At 41.4% G+C, this 24,363-nt stretch overlaps 2 protein-coding genes and 1 long non-coding RNA gene across 4 annotated transcripts in view; 1 reads left to right on the top strand and 2 right to left on the bottom strand.

Moving 5' to 3' along the window:
• Positions 1-820: 820 nt before the first annotated feature.
• Positions 821-19,366, bottom strand: LOC117268569 (transcription factor MafG). Of its 2 annotated transcripts, none has more exons than XM_033645140.2 (3): positions 19,132-19,366; positions 8,367-8,439; positions 821-7,567 (listed from the first exon to the last, which is right to left on the bottom strand). In XM_033645140.2, exons 2-3 carry the CDS (start codon positions 8,400-8,402, stop codon positions 7,115-7,117), a joined length of 489 nt encoding a protein of 162 aa, XP_033501031.1. In that variant the 5' UTR covers positions 8,403-8,439; positions 19,132-19,366; the 3' UTR covers positions 821-7,114. The 2 variants fall into 2 exon arrangements, with proteins under 2 accessions (XP_033501031.1, XP_033501032.1); XM_033645141.2 differs by lacking the exon at positions 19,132-19,366 and adding an exon at positions 18,371-18,875.
• A 128-nt stretch (positions 19,367-19,494) lies between these two features.
• Positions 19,495-23,863, bottom strand: LOC117268082 (pyrroline-5-carboxylate reductase 1, mitochondrial). The gene is made up of 8 exons (XM_033644248.2): positions 23,726-23,863; positions 23,366-23,437; positions 23,171-23,241; positions 22,806-22,985; positions 21,689-21,910; positions 21,468-21,560; positions 21,022-21,185; positions 19,495-20,709 (listed from the first exon to the last, which is right to left on the bottom strand). Exons 2-8 carry the CDS (start codon positions 23,430-23,432, stop codon positions 20,541-20,543), a joined length of 966 nt encoding a protein of 321 aa, XP_033500139.1. The 5' UTR covers positions 23,433-23,437; positions 23,726-23,863; the 3' UTR covers positions 19,495-20,540.
• Positions 23,864-24,007: 144 nt separating this feature from the next.
• The window catches only part of LOC117268928 (uncharacterized), a 36,180-nt gene continuing 35,824 nt past the window's right edge, over positions 24,008-24,363 (top strand). Inside the window, exon 1 of the long non-coding RNA XR_004502680.2 lies at positions 24,008-24,100. This is a non-coding gene — a long non-coding RNA (uncharacterized LOC117268928). The remainder of the gene's footprint in view (positions 24,101-24,363) is intronic.

The following is a 24,363-nucleotide window of genomic DNA, read 5'->3' as shown; positions in this document are numbered from 1 at the left end:
AATGAACAGCCTTGCTGATGGGGATGGCAACATTAATTGTACAGCGGGGCTCTGGTCTGAGAACTGGGGCAGGCACCTGCTGCAGAAGTGGGTGAAGATGAAGAATGCTGTCCTAGATTGCCCACCAGCTCACCTTAACCCAACCCGCCAAATTAATCAACTCTTCAGAGGCCATCCGGTTGTCTGGGGCAGGCATCCAGAGGAAGAGGAGCCTGATTTAAGGCACAGGTCACACAGACCTGTAGGAGTCTCTTCAATTTAAGACAAAGGGGGGAACAATACCACTCTGCATCGCTGCAGAGGCACTGGGGTTTAGACTCACCCCCGCAGGATGGAGGGGTAAGATGTAGCTCGTCTTCAGCCATCTGTCTCTTTGTCTCCGCATGTTCTCTCATGAGATGTGTTTTGAATGTGCTGGGGTTGAAACGCTGCTGAGGAGGGTGATGTTTGATGAGGTGCGCTGAGACAGAGGGGGGGTTTAGGAGGCCCATAGGGAGCACAGATGACTAACTCACTACTCCTCCTAATCTAGGACAAGCACACCTAGACATCCTTCATGACTCTAATGTTTTACTCGTGTCGGGCCAAAAATATGTCCGCTGAGGTTAGCCAAAGTGGGTCGCCCAACGGCTTTTTTTGGATCACAGAAAAAGAAATCGTGCCATCTAAATGATCGCTGTCTTCTAAAACCCACCCTGGACGGCAAAGAGCCTTCCCCACCAGTTTATTTTTACAAGTATCAAACTGGGTCAATGACGCCACAGAATATGACAAAACCCCATTTCAACAGTGTTTAAAGGCCTCCAAAGAGACAGAGTAGTGTCCTTTTTCAAAACATTTTATTGGTCTTATAGAAAATAAAGTAAGCTGTATCAACAAACATACAATATATACATCAATAACTTAGACACCTCAGAGAATCACGTTTAAATCCACAGTTGTTACTGTATATATGAATACATAGTACTTATCTACAGATTGCAAAAAGTACAATAATTTAATTTATAAATAGTTACAATTAACTATTGTCTGTTTTCATACAAAGTACTGCAATATTTTATTACAACCCATACAGAAAAATAACAAAAACAGATAATTAACTTTGTATTACTCGCTTTAGTCAGATTTTTATACCTTTGAAACACAGACCCACTCCATAGAGTAAGAGGAAGAAACCTGCACAGTCAACTGTTTTCAAAGCATAATTTCATGGAGAAAAAAAAAAAAAAAAAAAAAAAGCCAATGTCTTGAGAGCTATTAAATTCAACTGCCACACAAGAGCTGTTATTTATCCTCTCTAACACGTTGCCTGTAAAAACAAAATAAGAAGAAAACAAAAGCCATAACCAATTAAAATAGAAATCTGCAGAACAAATTACAGTGTTAAGATCAATTTCAAATACACACTCGACACGTAATGAGAACAGAAAACGCCGTGGATGATGCTACAGCAAACAACGAGCATTAATGACTGGTGTAGCAGCAGAGGAACCTCAAACGTACAAAAACACACGCACGCGCTCGCACACACACCGAAGAAAGTAAAATATTGCAAGTGGCCCTTGTGACAGAATCTACTGTAGCATCCATTTCACTCAGTGCACAGACGTTTACAGAATAGCATTATCTTTCAGTCAGATATCCAAGTCCAATGTATGGATCCGGGTGAATCAGCCAATTTGAGACCAGAGTAATTAGTGAGTAAGGCTTGAGTGCAACTGTCCCATGATTCCTTTGAAGCACTGTACACTACTACAGCTTTAGCTACGATAAACAAGGGCCAATTGCTCTTCCTTTGAGGGATTCAAAATCTGAGGGCGAAATAAAAAACACATCTTTACAAAAAAAAACCTACAAAACAGCAAGAATTATTAAATAACAGACCATAGTCACTTTGACAATATTGATTACTCTTACATCTACTCTTTCACACCTTTCCACTGAGTTGCATATTAAGGGTCACTTTTTCACAATGGTCATTAATACCTACTGTAGCTACATACTATACACCTGTATGTGTGAGAAAGAGAGTCGTCATCTCTTGGCGGAGATCGAGAGATTGGTCGGCGGTGCCGCTCGAACACCTTGAAAGACACTTGACACGAAAAAAGATTCACTCCACAAGACTGCCACAGCAATAAGGACGCCAACATCAATACTGGGCTATGTCAAGAGTCAGATATATATTTTCCCACAGTTAACCAGTCAATGTAGATAGCTAAGCATGTTGAGGATAGGATACTTGCACACAGACAGTATAACCAGCACCCAGGAGTTTTTGCTGAGGCGTAGCTTTGAGAGTGACCGCAGATTAACACCTTGCCGACACTATAAGACATTCTGACCAGCAGGAGAGTGAGATCCGGATGAAGTGCATTCGGTTAACGTCATTACACAACTACTTTCACCTTGAGGTGTAAAACCGCTCCACTGTTAAATTCCTTCTTTTTTTTTTTTTTGTTTTGTTTTAGAGGACCAGGAGAGTGATGTGACGCTTGGCACAGGAGCGGCTGCTGGCAGCAGTTGTTGATTGTAATTCTACATGGTCTTGCTGTGTCTCTTTCTGAGTGTGGATTGAAGCCCTTTATGAAATGCTTATTATTATTATAAAAAAAAAAAAAGGAAAACAAAAATTGAACAGAGCTGCCATCCCCTGCTTCTCATCTAGAATGGTTTGTTCATTTTTAGAGTGACCTGTTTTGTCCTGAGCAAAACAAGCAGGAGCTTAGTGCATACAAACCCTCAGCCAAACCCTACCGCTTTTAATCTGACAATCTGAAGTCCAGTGGGGAAATTTACACGAGTGATGCTGCACCATTTGGCCTGTTACCCTTTCAGTTCATTGATGCAATCTTAGTGAGAGTATTGAGGAAGTTTCTCAACATTTGGAGGGGAAAAAAAAAAACAGTATTAAAGGAGCAGTGTGTAAGATTTAGGGGGATCTAGCTGTGAGGATGCAGATTGTAAACAGCTGAAACTTCTCCTGGTTAGAATTCCTTCGGTGTTCATTGTTCATGAGGTTTTTACAGGGACCCGAATTATCAGCGAATGTCTCTTCCTCTCCAAAACAAACGGACCAGAGGATTAAAACAGGTAAAAACACTGAAAAAAAGCACAATAAAAAAAATCAGTGTTTCTCTGATGCTGTTCGGCTTGATGCAAAAGGAACGCTAGCCCAGCACCTGTTAATGTGTCTCTGTCTGATAATTTAAGATACAGATGTTCAGGAGATTTTAACTGGGGGTCAAATTATCCACAGAGGTCTGTTCCTCTCCAGAAAAAACAAATGTGGCGTTTTAAACTGGTAAAAACACTGAGTACACCCAGCTGGCCTCAAACATCATTAGACGATGATATTTGGTTGGATTTTGTAAACCCATCCTAATTTCACTGCTGATATCTGATATGCAATACGCAATATCTCATTTGGCTGATAACCGTTACTGGTATCAATATATCCATATATAATGGAAAATTATGCATCTCTCTTTTCCGAATCCTATGACTGAATATACCTCTTTATCTGTATGCTTGTACCCAGTTTTTTAATTTTACATGTCTTTTCATTTTTGTCGGCCTACTTGTGTAAGACCTGGTTTAAGAGCATGTAGCCTACTTGTGTTTGCATTGTATAGTGCTGTTTTTTTACTGTCTGATTTATATGTATTTATAAAGAACGTTCCCTTTAAAATTTGAAAAGCCCTAAGAAAAATAAGACTTCAGTCTTTTGTTTTCCTTGGTGGTGGTTAAAGAAATTTGTAAAGTAGAGTTTATTTAGTGGAGTTCAAGTTGAATGGGTGTTAATTTGCTTGTTAAGCTGTCAGTAGTGGTAGAGACGGTAGCATGTACTAAATAGTGAGCCGAAAAGAGCTGACTGTAAGCACAGGAGCATGCTGACTGTGGGGCTTTTGCTCAGTGTCTTGGAATGACTGTAAAAAAACTTCTGACAAAGTGCCATGCCGGAAGAATTGTGTGGATGGTTTAGCCCACTAGCATCTAGCTAGCTGCTTTGGCAGCCTCCAACTAGTGTGGACTGTATCTTGCTAACCGTTAGCTAGCTTAGCAGTTGAGTTTACATTGTTTGTTGGATCAAGAGAGGATAACGCCACATCAGAACACAGCACTGCAGGACTCATCCTTTAACATCGTAGTTTTTTTGGCATCAGTCTTCGGATTTTAAAGTGTTTTTTTCTGCGAAGGACCTTGTTAGGCAGCTTCCTCTAGATTAACCTTAGACAGGACAGTGCAGTGTCGTAAGTTACTGAACTCTGAACACACGGATTCACTCCTCTGAGCTCAACTACTACATAGACTTTCACAGACTGTAACAGTAACACATCTGTGGGCCCAATTGTTTCATTGTTCAGTATGTTTTATTCCTAACAGTTTGTTAATAGACTCAAATGACAAACGTATTGGGTTACTGGTTAATTTATGGTGATTGTGAACATTATCTTCACACTGGGTATCAGCATTTCATACTATATTGTAAGTGCTTTTGCACCAAAAAGTAAGTAAATAATAAATAGTAAATCATAAACATTTAAGACATGTTGTCTTTGGTTAATGGCCCTTTCATTGTAATTTACAAGCACGTGAGATACCTTTTCTGCTTCATTCCTACTTACATACTTGTATATATTTCAGATATGTTGTTTTGCTACCTGTGCTGTATCATTTAACTGTCAGTTAAAAAAATATATAGGTTTGTCATATCGGTAAAAATCTGCATGTTGGACGATTCCAATGTTTCATTTTAAAGCCAATATCGGCCGATAGATAATGTGCTGATATTATTGTGCATCCCTAAATTTCACATAGATTACTGACAACAGATGATGCTAATATTTTGTTGGTATTAAGTTTTGTTAAATCCAAAATCCAGCATCTTCCAAATGTCTCATGCTGATGGCGACTTAACGGAGAATAACATAATAATGTTAACGTCCACACAAAGTGAAATTCTAACGTTAGACATTTAAAATCGTCAACTCGATTTTCATTCCAACCAAAATTTTACATTTGTCTGATAAAAGAGTCCAACGTCTTTCTAACATCACATGACATCTGGTGCCAGCTGGGAAGCAATTTCATGTTAAAAAATGTGTGTTTTTCCAAACAACGTGTCACAGAGGGGCCCCTAACTATGGTGGCCAACGCGAAAGCACGAACAGCCCCAGCTAGAGCCAGTGGTTTGTCTGGTCTGGGCAACTGTAGAAACGTGTTGATGCAACATCTCCCTATTTAGATATGAACAGCTTATTTTAAGGTAACAAAAGCGCAACAATTCTTATTTAAAGTGATTATACACTAAAAAAAAAAAAAACTTTACATATTCATTTTATCCCCCTAAATCCTACACACTGGACGTTTCACTTCACATTTCATTTAGTCTGTCAAATTTGAAGGGTTTTTCATTTCTATTCCTGCAATCTATTTCAAATAAATTCAGTGGCTGGAATGGATACGATGATGAAATCGTCCCAACAATGAAGTCATTTACTACCAGATTACAGAGGATATTTTTAGAGGGCATCCAGCACCAAGTGGAAACATTATTCAGATTCTGCAATGACAGCATCACTTTAAGCTTCAGGTAAAAGTCACTAATGCGATTCCACCCAATTCTGTCTTACATGGCTCAATGTGGTAAACTCTTGATGACAATATGATTTGTAACTAACACCGAGGAAGCGGAGGATATCACAGATGCCAATACGCACAAAGACAATTGACCTTGTTTACACCACCTAGTTTAGCTCTACAGATTTGTTTTAAATAGCACAGCATTGACATCTATACAGTGAACGACACTGCCAACTTGTCACTTACACATCACGTCACGCGCTACCCCACAGTACGCGCCTAGTCACTAGAAAAAAGCTATCAGACTTCAATAGTAAGCCACTTTCGGTACAATTGCAAAAAGATGTCACAGGATTTTTTTTTTTTTACGTTTTCGTTATCTGTATTTCTATAAACAATGGAAGGTAATCTACCTAGTAATAAAAACCAAGAACTCAACATTAGACAAAGTTTTCTACACCTTAACAATTCAAACAGTAAAGCTTGTGTAAAGATTTTTCTTTTGGAAATATCTGACGGCCCTGTCAACAAGTAATTACAAAAAATGCAATATATATCTTTCAAACAAAACAACTTGAACGTATTTTCTCTATGAGCAAAAATTATGTTTCAAAATGTTTGTGGATTTCACCGTCCCCACAAAACACGAGGATATTACTGTTATAACATTCAGGTATTCAGATATTGTAGAAGAATCTTGTCATATTGGAATGGCACTCAGCTCTGGAACAATATCATTAAGAACTGCTGATCATTTTTAACGTTTCCACTTAACCATAAATATGCAAGACCTCTTTGTATTTTCAGTGCATACATATATTATTGCATCTACCAGTCATATTGATAATGACAAGTTCATTAAAGCCTGTCACAGATAAACAGAAATGAATGCTAGATTTGGGAGCATTATTTCACGCTTATGTTCTTGACAGACGACCAACAAAATCACAAATTTGACTAATTTACTAGTTTTGGGTTAGTCAGGCTGTTATGAAGACATCTGTAGCATCCACACCAAGAGTTTGTGACCATTTGTTATTCATTCAAATTTAAGTCAGTGCATAATAACAGGCAAAGGGCTTCAGGGGCAAGGACTAATATCTAAAACATATTATTTTACTGTTTGTGAGACTCTATAAATGCCAATTTTTAGGACGGAAAGATCTTTAGAGCTCAGCCTCAAGGAAACAAACACATCACACACAGTACCTTACCAAAAATCAACAAGCTATTAACAGTCTGAATTTGATTCAATTTTTGTCCTTTTTCTACCCAGCATTCCCTTCATGAGTATTTGTAACCACAGTCTGCTTTTTAAATAAAACGTTTCAGTATTTTCAATACCTCGTCATTCTTAGACAACCAACTGCCAGACTGCTGAGTCATACTTTAAGAGTGAATTTGGGAAGCATATTTTTAGTGTTAGTGCCAAGGGTTAAAACAGAGAACTTACACAGGTAATCCTGCAGCATGTTACAATGCACTGACTAGTTTAGTCTTGAATATCTTCCTCCCGCCCTTTCTGCTACTACGACCTAGCCTCCGTTTTGGATTTGACGATGGTGATGACGCTGGTGGCAGCTACTTTACCAGGGATGAGGGGCCCTATGACAGAGGCCATGGGTCCCCTGGCTGAGGCAACGGGGTTGCGGGCCACAGTCCTAGCAAAGCTCTGGAGGGCCTCATACTTTGAACGCAGAGCGTCCAGCTCCACCTTCATGCTGGCGTTCTCTGTGGCCAGCTTGTCCACTTCCTGCTGCAGCTGAGCCTTTTGCTTCTCCAGCTCCTCTTTCTGGGTGACACGCTTCACCCGGCAGCTGGCAGCGTAGCCACGGTTTTTCAGGGTACGCCGCCGCTGCTTCAGCTGAAGGATTTCCTCCTTCGTCAGGCCTCGTAGATGCTGGTTCAGCTCTCGCACTGACATGGTCACCAGCTCGTCATCTGTCAGGCTGGTGCCATTTTCCCCTGGCTCCCGCTTCACCTGGGGATGGGGATTAGTAAGTGTTGGTCTTTATATTGGCATTTAACACTGACTTTTTCACAATTTGTAGGGTTGGGTACCATTCACATTTGAACCGATACCAGTTCACCTTGAATTCAGTACCACTACCAAACAGTACTGTTTCTTGGTACTTTCTGTAATAAGCTAAAGTCAACAAGCAATTCAGCTCCTCTTCTCTTTTCTAATCACACATAGAGCTTAATCTCTGTCTATCTGCTTCCTGTGTGTGAGTGTGTGTGCACGTGTGTGTATGTGTCTGCTCGTCTCTCTGTTTAGACACAACTGATAAACATGAGAAATAAGTATGTAAATTGAAAAAACCACAATCACAAACAGAAGTGATACTAGGCTATTTCTAAAATAAAAATAAAAGAAAGCAGGTCAGATAGAATGGAACTATTGGTGCTGCAGGAGTAGGTTTGACTCACTGGGAAGCCGACGGAGCACCCTGGCCGGGTTCCCGTCTTTTGGGCATTTCGCAGCACTACCGGCTCTGTGGAGTTTTGTTGTCTCCCCTGCAAAGCATCCCAAAGCCGGCCAGGGAGTTCCACAGGCAGCTTCCCGCTTTGGGGTGCTTCGCGGTGCTTCGGCGTCCTGTCTGAACCCAGCCCTTTCACCCAGGTGCACTCTTAAGTACTGAAATTTGGCACTGACTGATTTAATGTTAATCAGTACTTGCGAGTACCGATGCAATTTGGTAGGTTCCCTTAAAAGTACAGAGTTCAGCACCCAACCCTTGCAATTTGACAAATAAATCTGTGTCATACATGCTAATTACCTTCAAGGCCTTGTTTCCCTTGTTTGTGGTAGTCATGCCACGAGAGCCGCGTCCACCTGTACTGCTGGTTGGTCTGTGGGTAAGAAAAGTCACCATCAGTACACAGAACAATACCACCAGGAAAAAAACAAGCTCAGAGGAAGAACATTTCTGTGAAATGTTCTGGCAAAGATACTACAGCATGACAAAGTCCTTCAAATACACAAGGCACAAAGTGGGTCAAGGACTTATGACTTCCTTGCAAGTGATGCCAAGTCTGTTCAGCAAGTGGTACCTGGACCATTACTGCACCTGTCACTATGAACAAATACCTTGGCGGTATGCATTTCCCCCTCCAACATAGGTCTCTCACTCCAAGCCTGCGCTGCATTCAAACAGCAGCGTGGCAGGTCACAAGGAGGATGACATTTAGTTGGCTGGCAGCAATTCACAACGATTTCTTGGAAAACAAAGCTCAAGAGTCACTTCTGTTAAGTGCAGCCTCTCAGAGCAGCAACAGCAGAGGATGCGGATGGACTAAAACAAAGCCTTCAGCCTCTCTACTGTACATACAACCTCAGCTAAAATATATCACTGGAGGGACACAGGGCAGACTTTCATCTACTGTATGAGCTATCCAGTCTAGACAGTCACACCTGTCTAGATTTGGCTGGTGTGAGACTATAATCCCATAAATCAATGAAAAGGGGATATGCTGTAACTGCTGCAGAGCCCAGCTACCATCCAGAACAACAGGGCTGCACTGCAGTTTATTCTGTCATGTCAGTACTGAGGAAAGACCAAAGGAAGCTGTGCAGAGGAGAAATCTAACCTACTGGTGTTAAGACAGACAGACAGACAGACAGAAGGCTGGGTGTCTTTCACCGTGTGAGTTCTGCCACAGGATAAGTATGCACACACAAACACGCACACGTGCGCACACACACACACACACACACACACACACACACACACACACAGTTGTGGCCCTGGGTGCTTTACACTACACACAGTAAATGCTGTGTCAGCGACACAGGCACCCACCACAGTCAGCCCAGCCAGCACATTGCCTCTGTAAGCTGATTTACACAGCCCAGCAGTGTGTGTTTGTACTGAGCACATAAACAAATGCATGTGGGCTCTTACAACTTTTTAGCATCAAAACAGGAAACAAAAGAATCTCCAAAAAAAAAAAAAAAAAAAAAGAAGGAATCCTAAAAAGAACTACTGTCAGTGTGTGCATGTGTTTATAGTCTACACGCCCACTAAGATAGTCATCATGTATATGCATGATGTGTGCAAAGAAGCTCAGTGAGGGAGGGGGTAAAAAAAGAAAAAGAAAGAGATGAGTCGTAGCTCTGAAGTGCACTAAGATGGCCAGGATATTTCCATGGCAACAAAAGGGTGCTACAGGTGGACCGGTCACCTGAGCCAAACAGGCAGAGACAGACGCTTGTTAAAAATGACCTGAATACGACACTATCACACAGGCTGGGGACATAACATGAGGTCAGATTGTGACTCGCATTCTTGATGCCTTCACTTCAAAAAGTCCTCTGGCTCCTCATAAAACGGCAATGTTTCCCCGTGCTGCAGATGCCCATTTAAAAAAAGCCTTTCACGTTCTGCGGAGGACTTTTTAAATGTGATACTTTCATCCCTGTTGGGCTGGCTATGAATAGCTGACTGATAGTAACACCTACCTTTCACCGGCCTTTGTGGTGACTCATTTCCAGTAAGCATTTGGACCACAGATGCAAAACATAATGGGATAATGGTCTGCCTGATGATGCACAGATAATGGACAAATAGACAGGAAAGTACTCCACTAATAGCTACTGAGATGAGAGTAGAAAAAAAAAGCCCTGCTTCTTCCAAATTTCATATAAGCCTATCATTTCCCCCTCAGCCGCCTAGACCCAACATTGTTCAAAAACCAGTTGGAATCTTGAAAATGCAAAGAGATGGCACATTGTCCAGGTTGAAGAGGCGTATTCTGTCACACAGCTGTGTAGGGTGACATAGTAGGCACGGCTTGGCATGGCTGAAAGCTCACCATATGACACTGTGGAATGATTGAGCCCAGGCTGCAACCCTCCAGCACAGGCTGCTGCCAACAGACGGCTACCAATGACAGGGCATGGCAGCACAACACAGACAAGGTCCAATGCACAGCTGCTCCCTTCCACTACCAGGCATGTCATACCTCACAGAGACAAAGAGGCATGCTCACACAAACACAGAGGGATGAAAAGAAAGGAAAAACACACCTATATTGTTAAAGATATGTGAGGAAAATTTCAGATTTGCTGCGCTAATTTAATCGCAACAGAATGCCCTTGCATTTTGATAGGTTCACCCTTTCAAGAGTCACGATGGAAGACACTAGGCACCAATGTCTTCCTCGCACACATGTATTACCTCCTAGTAATGATTTCAGGTCTTTTGTGTGAGCAGGAGACAAATGCGGCAGCTTGGAGCACAGGGGCAGCAGAGGTAGGGAGCAAGCGCAGGGACACAGACGTCTTTTGTAGGTGCTTGCTGAATTTTTATGAATCGCCTGGAAGAACGCTGACAAATCAGAGCTGATTGCTTGTGGAGGAGAGACATCACACCCACAGGAAATAGAAATCGCTGAGTGTGGTCACCCGGAGAAAGAGAAGGAGGGGATAGTGAGGGAGACGGACAGAGAAAGAGAGAGGGAAAGAGAGGGTGAGAAGAAAGAAACAGAGAGAGAGTGAGCGCAAAGAGCCTTGTGAAAAATGCACGATCGACACATTTAGAGGAGCTTGAGAAGAACAGGTTGAGAAAAAAAAAATACTGATCTCAGCAAGGACCAAAACCAAGGTGCCAATTAGGAAGTTGTGAAGTTGAACTAACACGACGAGAGCAACCCAGCCAACCTTCAAAAGCTGTCTGTGTTCATCTAAATCTATAGAGTGCAGCTCGTGAAGGTGGGTTCGGCTTAGGTTGAGACTCAAGGGGGGGGGGGACTGGTGGGATAAATGCTGATGTGACATGATAGGTCCGGCCTTGAGCCCGTGTCATGCTTTAATGATCTCATCCCCTCCACAGGATCTCTCCAGGGGGGCTGCCAAGGATGGACACCATTAGCTGGGGGACCCTTTGTTGAGGGGGAACCGAGGCTACAGCATCCACGCACTGCGTCCCCTGATGAATATTTATCACTGTCGTTCACCGCCTAAGGTGGGGGTGGGAGACAGGGGCGGGGGTGGGAGGCTGAATAAAGATGCTCAGGAGGTGATTCTTCAAGGATACATCCAAGGCTCTTCCATCAACGGCTGTCTCAAAATGGCGGTAGGCTGGTGGGGGCGGCGAGGGGGGAGGAAGGGGGGGTGGATTTCTGGTACTGGAGGTGGCATGCATGGTGGTTCAGGGCTGCAGGGAGAGCCAGCTCCACTTGACAGCGGTGTAACAAGATTATCAGGGCCATAAGAGCAAACAAAAACCCCAGCAACCTGCCTCAGAATCCAGATTACAACAGCGCCTGCTCTCTGAATACTAAACATGGCTAGGGAGGACTAACGGGGCGCGGGCTTTACTGAGACATGACAGTGGGTTGCATATCACGTTAACTAATCGCATGCACATGTATCCACGCACCAACAGATTACCAAAACCACACAAGCACATATACATTTAACTTGTCATGATCACTTCTTGGAAAGAAGCGTCCTAGCACTTCGCACTGGCAGCTTGCTAATGAAGTGAATAAAACTAGACAGTGGAGGTGCATGCTGATGAAAGACTGTTTTCAGGAAAGCACAGGCAGCATCCAACAATGGCAACTCAGTTCTGTGAAACTAACAGCTGAATATCATCTCACACCAAACAATGCATTTCACTCCAAAAGAGCAGACGCACAATGTGGCTCATTTTGCTCATATTCCTAGTTTAAATTTCGTTCCTTTGCTGTTCCTCGTCCAGACTTGTAAAGGTTTGTACAGCTTGAAGAAGACAGTTAGGAGCTGTGGCCCAAATTTAACATAGGCCTTGAATGATACATTGGTTCAGCACCATTTTCGATTGCCTTCGCTAAGCCTGCACATATTAAACGATTAACACAACACAAAAGAAGTGAGCTGAATGTGAAATCAGTATGATCACCTATTCAGTTTCCCTGATCAATAATGTATGAGACTTGTAGCCTCTCGCTCCATTATCATGGACTTTCCACAGGAAATAGAATGATGATAACCACAAAGATACTGAAAAGCACATGATGAGATAAGCGTGACAGAAAAAAAAAATGTCAGCATTTTCTTGTTATTGTTTAGCTCGTTAATTTACACTGTGCTTGTTTGTTATCGAGATGCTGAAAGCAGAGAGCCAAAAGTTTCACCCTGTTTGCCATAAATAGCCATTCTCACCACTTCTTGCCTGATCAGAGGAGCCACTACTTTTACTCCCTCCCTTCTAATTTGGAGTCGAAAAAGATCGTCTAGATATTCAGATCTAATCATTCCTCCCTTCAGCTGAGTGAAGTCAATTATCAAGCAGGCTGCATGTGTTGGGCGCCATTTAACCGCAAATTAAAAATCAGACTCCTCTGATAGCTCTGGAAGAGTTACTGGAAGACTGGTGTAAACTTGTGTGTGGGGAAAACACAGTGTGCGAGTGTGTCTGTGTGAGAGAAAGGTACGACGGGAAGAGGGGAGGGAAGCTATTAACTACTAAGTATTCAGAGCGTGAAATAAGAGTGACAAAAAGAAGGAGAGGGGAAATCATTCAGCAGCTTTCAGAGGGAAATGTGATATGCTTGTAGTAGAGGGGAAATACTAAGCCTATACTGTTGACCAGTGGAAGTTCGGGGCAACGCTAAAATAGCAGCTAACCAAAATCTTATGCCTGCTTTTTGGAGGGACTGTGTGACCATCATGAAGGGTTAAATGATTGCTCAAACATTCTACCCTCTACTGATATTGCTCTTACCTGCAAATTAAGTCATGTTAAATGAATAGATAGACAAGGACTACGATATTAAATCAAAACACACTATGATCAACAGATTAGCGACGAAATAAACGCATTGTAAAACAACAGGATTTAGTGAGAAGAAGAAGGAGTGCCCTTTTCCCCTCGTACTGTCGGTGAAGACCTGAAAAAGCCTTTCAGGATTAAAGCCAAATGTTGTAGGGTTTATAGTAGGGATGTGCACGATTAGTTGACTACTCAATTTAACATTGCTACCCTGGCTAGTCAGCACCAGAAATAGGCCTACTAGTTGGTTAAACCTAAACTTATCGATATTTTATTAATGTACACATTTAAATTACATAGTGACATACTGTGTGTGGAAATGTCATGTCATCCTGGTTAAATGCTTTGTAAAAAATGAGCATCTATTAATGTTAAAGCCAGATTTAGAAAACAAAAACAACAGAGGTATGAGGCAAAAGTTGGACAAAGCTCAAATCTCGTAATTCCAATGTGGTTCAGCAGTGTTTTGATTTTATTCAGTGAGTTGTTGTCATGTTTTGTAGGTTAATGTGCACTGTTAATAATGCACCGTGCTGAGAACATATTTCAGCAGCATTTCAAATTTTATTTGGTTGTTAAAAATGTGATGAACGATTTTAAATGGCAATATTAAGCCGTATGCAATATTTTTTAAAACAATGTTTAAATTTAAAGATTAAATTGGGCCCAATTTTGACTGTTTTCTAAGTGCTTTCCTACTTTTAGACTAGTCTAAGCTTAACCTTCTGTTCAGCATCAGAGAAATGAGTCATTAGGAAGATCTCTAGCTAGTAATTATCTAAATGTGTGGTAATTCTCTCATTTGTTCCTGTCAAAATATTTTGTTTAATTTCCAAAATATGTGTCACCATTTGACATCGATCACAAAGTATAAAGAAATTCTGGTTGTAAGATGGAGACAAACAGTAGATGGTGAAAGCAGAAAAAGTTAAATGTCTGTAGATATTTTGTAACATTCATTTGGCACATTATATGCCATGTGCTAAAAAAAACCCACATTTGATAACTGATTATTTGTCACAAGGTGAAAATAGACACCATAACATAATGTACCATAATGAACGCTGGCACTGAAAGTGTCCCATATGGGAGCTAGTTTGTTATACCATGCAGAAGAGCATGTGGTACATTTATGTCTGGAATTTGCATCCAGTTCATGTGGTTTAAAGTGAAAACATGAATCACCTCCCTCAAGGGATTTCGTATTTCTGAAGTCAATGATAATGTGAGGCTTATTTAAAGGGATTCGGGTTAGACTGGTTTGCATTAACCAATGTTTCGATACATACAAAATATATTTCCGAGCTCAGTAGCTGCTGTTTACTCTCTGTGCTGCTCTGTTAGTACAAGCGGTATGACAGGAGAAGAGACTCCATTGGCCTTCCACAGTATCTGCCTGGAGGACTTGATTAAACAGGAAGAGAATAGCTCTTGATACTTCGGCCTTGCACTGGCAGAGGAAGTAAGGGTTGCAGGCAACCCACACACTGGCAAAATATCCAGGAGCTTTACTACACTGGTTGCATACATATTAAATGCATATTGCTCTGACCTGGCAGCAACAAGGCAGCCTTTATAGCACAAAAGGTTAAACTAAAGCAGTTCGACACATTTTAAATGCTATTTAAAGTAAAATAAAACTGAAATATTTCAGGTCCTTCACTGGTACAACTGCACAGCTATGATTTGAGGTGGATTCTCTTCAATTAAAACACAACTCTGTGATAAGGCCATCAAACAAACAGAGCACAGCAGCATCACTGACAAACAAAAAAAGAGAAAGAAAACAAATTTATCATCTTATTTTTCCCGGGGAGTGCTTTGATTCAAATGCAGTCGGCTAGCCAGAGTTATTACCTGGAAGTAACAAAGATGCTAATTTCTATTAATAACATTGCCACCACTCAGTTCAAATTATGGCAAGTGATTGATGATGTCTGCCCACAGGATATTTGATGGAGCCTCACACTTGATGTGGTTGTCCAAAAAAAATAAATTAAAAAAATTACAATTACGTCACTCCAGAATGCAGTCTGAATATGTGATCACACGATCAGTACCAGGAATTTTAACTCAGGTTGTCAATGTAACCCTCCTTTCAGTTCCTCACATATTTCCCTCACAAGCTTCGAGTGCTGGAACAAATTAAAAAATCAATTACATATCAAAGACAGTGGAAAAGGGAAAAAGATGGTTCAATAGTCTGAAGGTTAAAAACATCATTTTGTAAGAGTAAGGTCGCAAGGTTGATCCCAAAAGCACCCACTGTGTCCATCCACAGATGAGTTGCAATATTATTAAAAGGAAAATGAACCACAACCTGCTCTGTAAATATTGAGTAAACTATTAAATAAAGAATCCAACTCTGTATTCAGCAATACAGATTGTCCAAGGACAGTTTTATTGATTTTATTTTTGTCCCTTTGCTTTTGTATTTGTTTTAAGTTCTGAATAATAAACACCTCACATTCATAAATTTAGATTATTGTCAAATGGTCTTCTGGTGCCAGTAAAGGGGTATTGGCTAGACAGAGCAAGTAATAAAAAGATATGAATGCTGGATCCTGTTGCATGTGGGGCATAATTTAATCAGGTACAAACAGCAGGCATTTATTTGGGAAACCCACAGTTATTTACAAAGAATCTGTTAATTTAATCAAGAACTAATAAAAACAGCACTAACTGTAGTCTAATGATCTGCCTGAGCTCCTTTCTAATGTGGGTTATACACTGCTTATCTTAGAACAAGGTCTCGCTATCTTTAACCTCCTTAGAAAATTTTATACATATCCAGCTGAGAACATATCAGAACATAGCTTCCTCAAAAATGCACTGACACTGACTGTTTCTTCCCTGCCTCATTCACTAGTATCATTTTAACTTGGCCTATTACACAAATATGGGTACGGTTAAATCACTTGTTTTTAATGTCAGTTCACCACTGATACGTCTCAAACATTAATCAGCCAAGATAAAAGTAGGTTACATGAAAAACACCAGCCAGTGCACGGCTCCACGCTTATGCTCTCCATGTTCTGTCCGATATTGGCTAATCTAAATTATGAACACACAGAGAGCAGTAATGAACATGCCAAGTCGAACTCAAGTTCCAAACAGAAATTCATCAAACACACTTGCTACTCTGTCTGGATGAAAGTATTACTTTGAGAAGTGGAGCGGGCATATCGCAACGCTAAGCAATCATAATCCGCACTACACTTGCAAGAGGTTTCATCACCAGCATTCCCTCCCTATTGCAAAAAAAGGGGGAAAAAAAACTATATTGATCTTTTTCTCCCTTCCTTCCAGGCATTCCCATTTCCCCGTGCAGCTTAAGCAGCACTTTTGTGGACAAATCCCACATTTGTGTTCCTTTCTGGAGGCTATTAATTGTCCTGAATAGGCGTAACTATTCCCAAGGCACAGCTGTGTTGGCCATACAGAGGTGTTGGTGGCCAGAGTGTACTCTATTCTGTGCAAAGTCTTGCCTCGTGTTTCATCAACCTCAAATATCCTCTTCCACCCTCCGCCGCCTGCCCAGTCTGAGCAACGCCACTGGGTATGAGTTGTGCACTCGGTTCACCTCTGTGGTATCCAGCCTTATTTTATCGTCGCTACCTCAATACAAGAGGCGATAAATCTCAGAGCTGATCTCCACCACTCCCTGCCTCCATCCGCACACTATTGCCAGCCCCATCGGGCTCTTATATGGGCCCTCATCTGTTCTTGTTACCTGCAGAGAAAGGCAGAGATGGGCATTACGCTTTATTGCGAAGCCGAGCTTCTGATGTAGGGCTGGCCTGTCTGCTAAACACACTTCAATGCCCTGCTCGCATGAACAGAGATGATGAAATAAGTTGGATATCTGAGCAAGAATGGGCAACTTCTATCTGTTTAGCCGTGCCTATATATGCTCAACAGTTTCCAAGGTGACTTTTCAAATTGCACAGAGATTCTCCATGGATAATTCATTACCTGCCCTCCATAAGCGTGCACTCTAATAGGCAGCAAATTTCATCATGTCACACACAGGGAAACAAGAGCATCTGCCAGCCCAAAATAAAAGAAATTGAGCGTTATACCGCATTAAATAATATCACAAGCAAGCTGGTACTCCATAGCATACTATTCAATAACAAAAATATAAAGCTACACAGCATGCCACACACACACACACACACACACACACACCAAAATATTTTTGCCCACACAGACATTTTTATCTCAAATTCTACCTGCATTAGGTGTTGTTTTTAACTTCCCATATATCCCATAATTACACATGACCCAATTTAAACAGCCACTCATTGCAGGACTCCATTATAACAACACAGGCATAAGATATTGCTTATCATGCATTTTTTAAATGGATTTGACATCGCAGTTGACATCTAAGCACTTAGTCTAAATGTACTCACACCCTGGTTTGTTGATGTAGCATGACAGCACTGCAATAAAATGCACATTCTCAGCTGAATGTAGATGAGGCTATTGATAAATGCATGATGGTCATCACTTGATGCTCATGGCTTGATGACTGACTTGCACGACAGATCAGCACCATTTCGATCCATCTCCTTATTAACGGCGGCGTGGTGATAAACATCGACCCTTATCCACCGAGCAGACCTTTGTCCGGTGGTGCCATATTTCGGGGTGGATTCTGAGGAACGTCTAAATACATCATTGTGATGATTCAGCACGATATAAAAAAAATACCGCTGGTTGTTTGTTGGGTATGATAATAAAACAAATAACTGCCTGGCTGTGATATTAAAGCCAAGGACGGCGGGTTTGATTTGGCACTGCCATTGTTACAGTTTAACCACCGGTTAAATGAATTGTCACTTCAGGTGAACCAATTCAATCCGAAGCGATGCTTTGCATTCCCTTAAAGATTAAATCCATGCATGCATTTTTAATATAAAAAAAAAGCTGCACAAAAGCACAACACACTGCCCAGATTCCAAAATCACATTCATGTTTGACAGAAATGTCATGAGGGGAAAATATTGGAAACCAACCTGATCTCGCTAAACCGCTGCCTCGGCTCGCTCTTGCTCCTCTCCACAACGAGGTGATGAAGCAGCAGGTTTAAACAGCAAGAAGCGCATGAGTTGATAAACCAGCAAGAAGCGCTGTGATGTGATACAGAGGCACACGCGACGCCTTGGCAAACTGTTTCTCACAAAAGCAGCCTAGTTACACAGTTTTGACATTCCTCGACTCTTGTCTCCAACCTCTCAGCGCCCTGCTTGTGAAAGTGGCAAACAACTCCCCGCCTACAAAACAAGCAGGCGAGGAAATCCCCGTGCTCAGTCTTTCCTACTATAACTGAAGCAACACGGCACCACACGCCATTCCTCCACCGGGGATATCACCATTTAGGCGCCAAACAGCTGGCCTGTACGCTACATCAAACCCCAAATCTGAATGACATGTTTTATTTGCGGCTCATGAGTGTGTACAAAAGCTTAGCTGCCATCTCAGCATAGTAGGAACCTGACCGTTGTCAGCTCCCAACGGGTACACGAGCATTTCCGGTATGCGCTTTCAAAATAAAACCAAACACTTCAAAGAAGGTGCGTTTAACACCAGGAGTGATGCGGATACTCTTAGTTTGAAAACACATCCTGGTATAAACTGAGCCGACTTGACAAAGATAGATGTAAGAAGCTAGGTATGCTAGCCCATGAAGCTAGCCGCGGCCAGCTTGTCAGCGGCGAGGCGAAGGCATGCACACTCAGCATAACAACACCGACTCTGTTTGGGTTTACAGACCTACCTGGCTTGAAAATGACGCCCTCTGAAGTCGGTGCCGTCAAGGTCCTCTTTCTACACCGACAAGACGGTGACCGGACATGAGAGGCACGGTTAAATGTCGGTTTAACTGACAGAAGCGACAGCGCTTCCAAATGCCAGCTCGTGCTCTCCTTGTTGATTCCTTTCTCTTGTATCGAAGCCAGACGTCATCGTGTTTGGTCACGTGCCTTCATTCATGAAGGATCTTCTTTCCTCACAAGGAGAAAACATTTTAACCAAATATATACCACCTATTGTTAAACCGTGGCTGCTGAGAACTGCTAGGTGGCTGGGAAACAGCAGTGAATCTAACACCTGCCAATTCACAGAATAAACAACACTCAAACAATTTTTTTTTTTTAATAATAACACAAGGTTTTGATAACATCCTCAGTTTCCTTGCATCAGAAAATATTGCATTCAGCTCATTTTGTTTGAGAACACTTTAAAGTACAATTTTTAAAATGATGTTGAGATTACACAAATACAACTACAAACATAACTGTAACACCATTTAAAAACGTACAGCAGAGCTCACTGCTTCACCGCATACCACTGAATTGCATTGTTATTTAGTCAACCTAACTTCCCCAATCAGAAAGACTGACTGCAATAAGATTTATAACTCTGTATCAAACACAGGTATTGGCATTATTACTCTAGTCTTATCTAGCCTGAGAAAGTAAAGGCATTTCATTACAAGAAGAAATATGGCTCGTGCCGTTTTTACAGCATCATCCAACATTTAGCTTATTTTAAAATCTAGGAATAAATCCACTTTTGTTCTAAAAATCACCTGCCAGTAGTGGTTTATTCACAGCATATCCTGCCTCCTCACTGATGTGACATACCATAAAACTTCAATTAAATGCCCAGTCCCTTTTACTGGCCTGGACAAATAAAGGCCACCTCAAATTATGTGTCCATTCCTCGATTACCCTGCAAGTTATTCATATTCCTCTAGTCCATAAGGGTCCTCAGATCATAAGAATCTGAAGTGTTTTTCTTAAAAAATTAAGCCAAGTTACCAGTATTGTTTTAACAGGATAAAGTGGTGTTGTGTCGGTTGCCGTAATCCTCGAGTGCTGTCACTCTCTCTCTGTCTGATGTGCTGTCTATCAGAGCTGTTTTAAAAAAAATGATTCATAATTGATATATTGTCTGAAGCCTAATTTTTAAACAAGTAATATTCATACTGGTTTATATAAACAATTTTATTGTATTTCCCAATTTTTGCAGAGCAACCGTTTTGTCTGAAAGGAATTAACGCCTGTCCCATATATAGGCCTGTTGATTTCAGTGATTTAAGCCAATAATAAATAAGCAGGCTATTAACTGAAGTTTTACGGTATATTAAAATGTGCTGTTTCAAAGCCTGACAAAAAAAAAAGATCACTTCTTCTTGGTCCTCTGGTTGCTGTTACTGAACAAACTGATCCCATGAGATCTGACTCCGACTGCCTCTGGAGTCACTCCTGGCTGCTGCAGCACTTTGTCCAGAGTTGTCTTCTTTATGGCAGCTGGGGAGATTTTCTCTTGGTCGGCCAAAAACTGAAGCTCCCTTTTTAGAGAAGGGGCGGGAACACAGAGGCATTTACAACATAGTATGCAACATACATATTCAGCACAGCACAGTATCTGGGTATAATATCAATCCTATCACTAGGTAACTTACAACCAGAGGACAAACTCTCATTGTAACATTATTTGCATATAGCTCCATCTACTGTCTGAAATATAAACTTGTAAAGAAATATATCACCCTTTGGCCATTTAAATAGAACAATTAACTTAAAAGCATTTCTTGTGTGACCCTGTGACAGGAAATATGATTTGTTAGTTTGTTTGTCTGACACTTTTGTTGTCAACCTACCTGGTCCTAACGCAAGAGGCCTCTACAGCATTGATGAGGAGGCTGCGGAAGCCCCCGCTCTCCATGACGTGCAGGGCGTGGATAGTGGCGCCCCCTGGTGAACACACATTGTCCTTGAGCTGGCCAGGGTGCTGCTCTGAATCTAGCAGCATTCGAGCAGCCCCCTTGAAAGAAACACACAGGGAGATGCACGTTAGACAAACACAGTATTGATTATGTCACGTTGAACCTGTATTTTTTAAAAAGATGCTGTACATTCAGACTGTGTAGAGAAAAATCAAGACAGACTGCAGCCAACAACAGGCACAACTGTATCTGGATTTATAGATTTTACAGGGAAAATGCAAATTTAAATGTTTATTAGAACAAATGAAGAATGTTATGGCCATAGCTAAGGCAAATAAGGCTTGTATAACATAAATTTGTTTAAATATAACAGGTAATACCAGCAGAGCTTGGGCTCCAAGGCGTACAGCCAATCTCCTGGGCAGGCCCATTTTAACTCCACCATCAGCAAGAGCATCTACAGCTGTGAACGCCTGCAAAACCACAATCATAATTGTTAACATAATGAAACAAGGGAGAACAACCACATGACTGATTTATCACAATTGCTACAGGTAATGCAACATTTTAAAACATGCTGGACATGATATAAATGACTCACGTAAGCAGGACCACTGCCGCTGAGGCCTGTGACAGCATCAATCAGGTCCTCTTCCACCTCAGTGCAGTATCCCACACTGGCCATCAGCTGCTCCAGAAGCTTTCCATCCTCCACTTGTGCATGGGTGCCCGTGGCGTACACAGTTGCCCCCTCCCGCACCACCACTGGAGTATTTGTCATTGCACGCATTACCTTTGGATCAGGACGATACTGCTGCAGCTTCTGTAACAGATAGCAATGTAGTTAATTTACAGTTACTCAGTCCACAAGTCTAGAATAGTTGACATTTCATTTGCTTTGAGATAAGATATCTTAGGCTGCATTAAATGGACAGGGGTGTCTCAAGTTCAGGCAGCTAACCAATGTCATGTTACAACATGTGACGGTTGTGCCCGAGGGTTTGCAATGTGTGAGCCCAGAAATACAGTGAGAACCTCAAGTTAAAATAAACAGTGAAGCCAGTATTTCACAAGCATTAGCCAACATCTGGATAAAAACATGATTAATACCATGTCTTACAAAATTACATATCATCTGGCATAGATAGACAGATAGATAGATAGATAGATAGATAGACAGATAGATAGATAGATAGATAGATAATAGTCCCAAGGGAAACTGAGGCACCCAGTGGCTTTTTACACAATGCATACAAAAACACAGATACACAAAGGGACAGAGAATATATGCAGAAAAATTAAACAAAAGAATAAAAAATACACAGCAGTGAAATGATAGTCTAGTACTAGAGCTACCACAGAGAGCTGTTACTACAGTACATAACAGCAAATTGAAGATAAATACGCGCACAGATACCAATTCAAATACAGATTGTGCATAAGGCTAACATAGCCAGTGATTTGCGGTACACTTCGCTTTTTTAAAAAATGTGATAATCACAAAATTATTTTTCTGGCCTTACAGGCAGCTTTAAAGCAAAACTGACTTTCATTTAGGTTAAACACTGTACATGCAGTAACGCCAATACTCCCAGATTATGTATTATGACTTAGTATTAAGTGAAAAATGTGTATTTGATTTTGTCATATTGACCAGGTGTGCTATTATCAACCTGTGTTCAGTTAGTAACATGGGAATACAGATAACTATGACTTGCCTTCTCTATAGAGCTGATGGTGACACCCGCAGCACAGGACACAATAAGGTGACGATCTTCGATGTCTGGTCCAACCTCATCCAGTACAAAAGGGATGATGTGTGGCTTCACAGCCAAAAAGAGAACATCACTTTTGCTCACTGTCTCTTTGTTGCTGGTGGTGAAATTGACACCCAGTTTCTGTACAAGAGGCACAAAAGACATCTTTTAGTACTTTGGTGGACAGAGGTAAGCTTATACTATAAATAGGAACTCATAACATGCAAGCAAAGTATTTCTTTATCCCTTGAAAACCCCACAAACATATTCAGAATTTAACAGAATCACCGGTGGAGTGCAATATTGATCCCCATTTGTCTACCCACCCGCAGTCCCTGCACTGTGGGGAGATCTGTGTCTGGGGAACTGGCTGTGATTCTGTGGGTGGCAATCACGCCTTGAAGGGGACAAAATGTCCAGAAGTCATTTCAGTGTCTGATTGCAATCAACATACATCAACAACACAAGTCAGATTTGAATAATAGTCCTAAAAACATTTGAAAGTGTGATTCAAAACTCACCTGCAGCTGTGAAGCCTCTCACCAGAGCGTGGGCCAGCTGGCCTGCTCCTATGAAACCCACACTCATCCTACCTGTGTGTGTGTGTGTGTGTGTGTGTGTGTGTGTGTGTGGGGACAGAGTTGAAAACTTTAACAGTGATTAATCCATTTCATTTCAACACAAACTAATCATTTTCTACGTTTAACAACTCATGTGCAGCGTGTAGCCTCTTTACATCTCTGGGTATGTTGTCCTTTAAGTTAGTTAGTAGTAAACAAACTCTTACTTCCTTATGAAGCAAAGTGAACGACATTCGTTAACACACAGTGGGGGCAGCCATGTTGTTGTACAGTAAACACATTCGTTCAGAAAACACTTACGGATAAACTGAAGAGCTCCTAAGTTGACCGACTGACCGACCGAAACAGCAACCGCCTAACCGAAACACCTGAAATTACGACATGTCAACGTGGCCAGAGCGGCTGTCTAGCGTTCTACTGTACCTGCGGAGATACACTTAACTGACGAGCGACAGAGCCAATCAGCGTACAAGTTTGGTCAATACGTCACAAGTTCGACCAATCACAGTAGTGCTAGCATAACTTTGGGGCGGGGTCTTTAAAGCCGGAAAGCCAGTTGCATCAGGTTGTGCTCTGGGGGAGAAAAGTTGTTGGTGGAGGCTATTTACTGGGAAGGGAGACACACAAATTAGCTTAACCCAGAAAGACAATCTGTAGCCCAATTACCAGCCTGGAGTAAGTAATACATTTTGGGTATTTATCTTGAGTAACTGCGCAGCTACATGTCATAGCCTTTTCGTTTATGTTGTGCATTTATGCCATAACAACATAATTAATTTACTGTAAAATTTAAAAAATATTTGGACATGAGTTTAGCATATGCAGAATGATGATGCACAAACCAACACACTGTTGGTGGAGTAGCTAACTGTGTTGTAATTAGAACAAAAATGAAAATTAGTTAGTGGCAGTTTATTTCAAACATGTAAGTAGCAAAT

Source organism: Epinephelus lanceolatus, chromosome 18, assembly GCF_041903045.1.
Source record: "Epinephelus lanceolatus isolate andai-2023 chromosome 18, ASM4190304v1, whole genome shotgun sequence".
Classification (NCBI taxonomy): domain Eukaryota; kingdom Metazoa; phylum Chordata; class Actinopteri; order Perciformes; family Serranidae; genus Epinephelus; species Epinephelus lanceolatus.
Note: the sequence above shows the minus strand (reverse complement) of the source record. Positions and strands in the feature narration are given on the sequence as shown.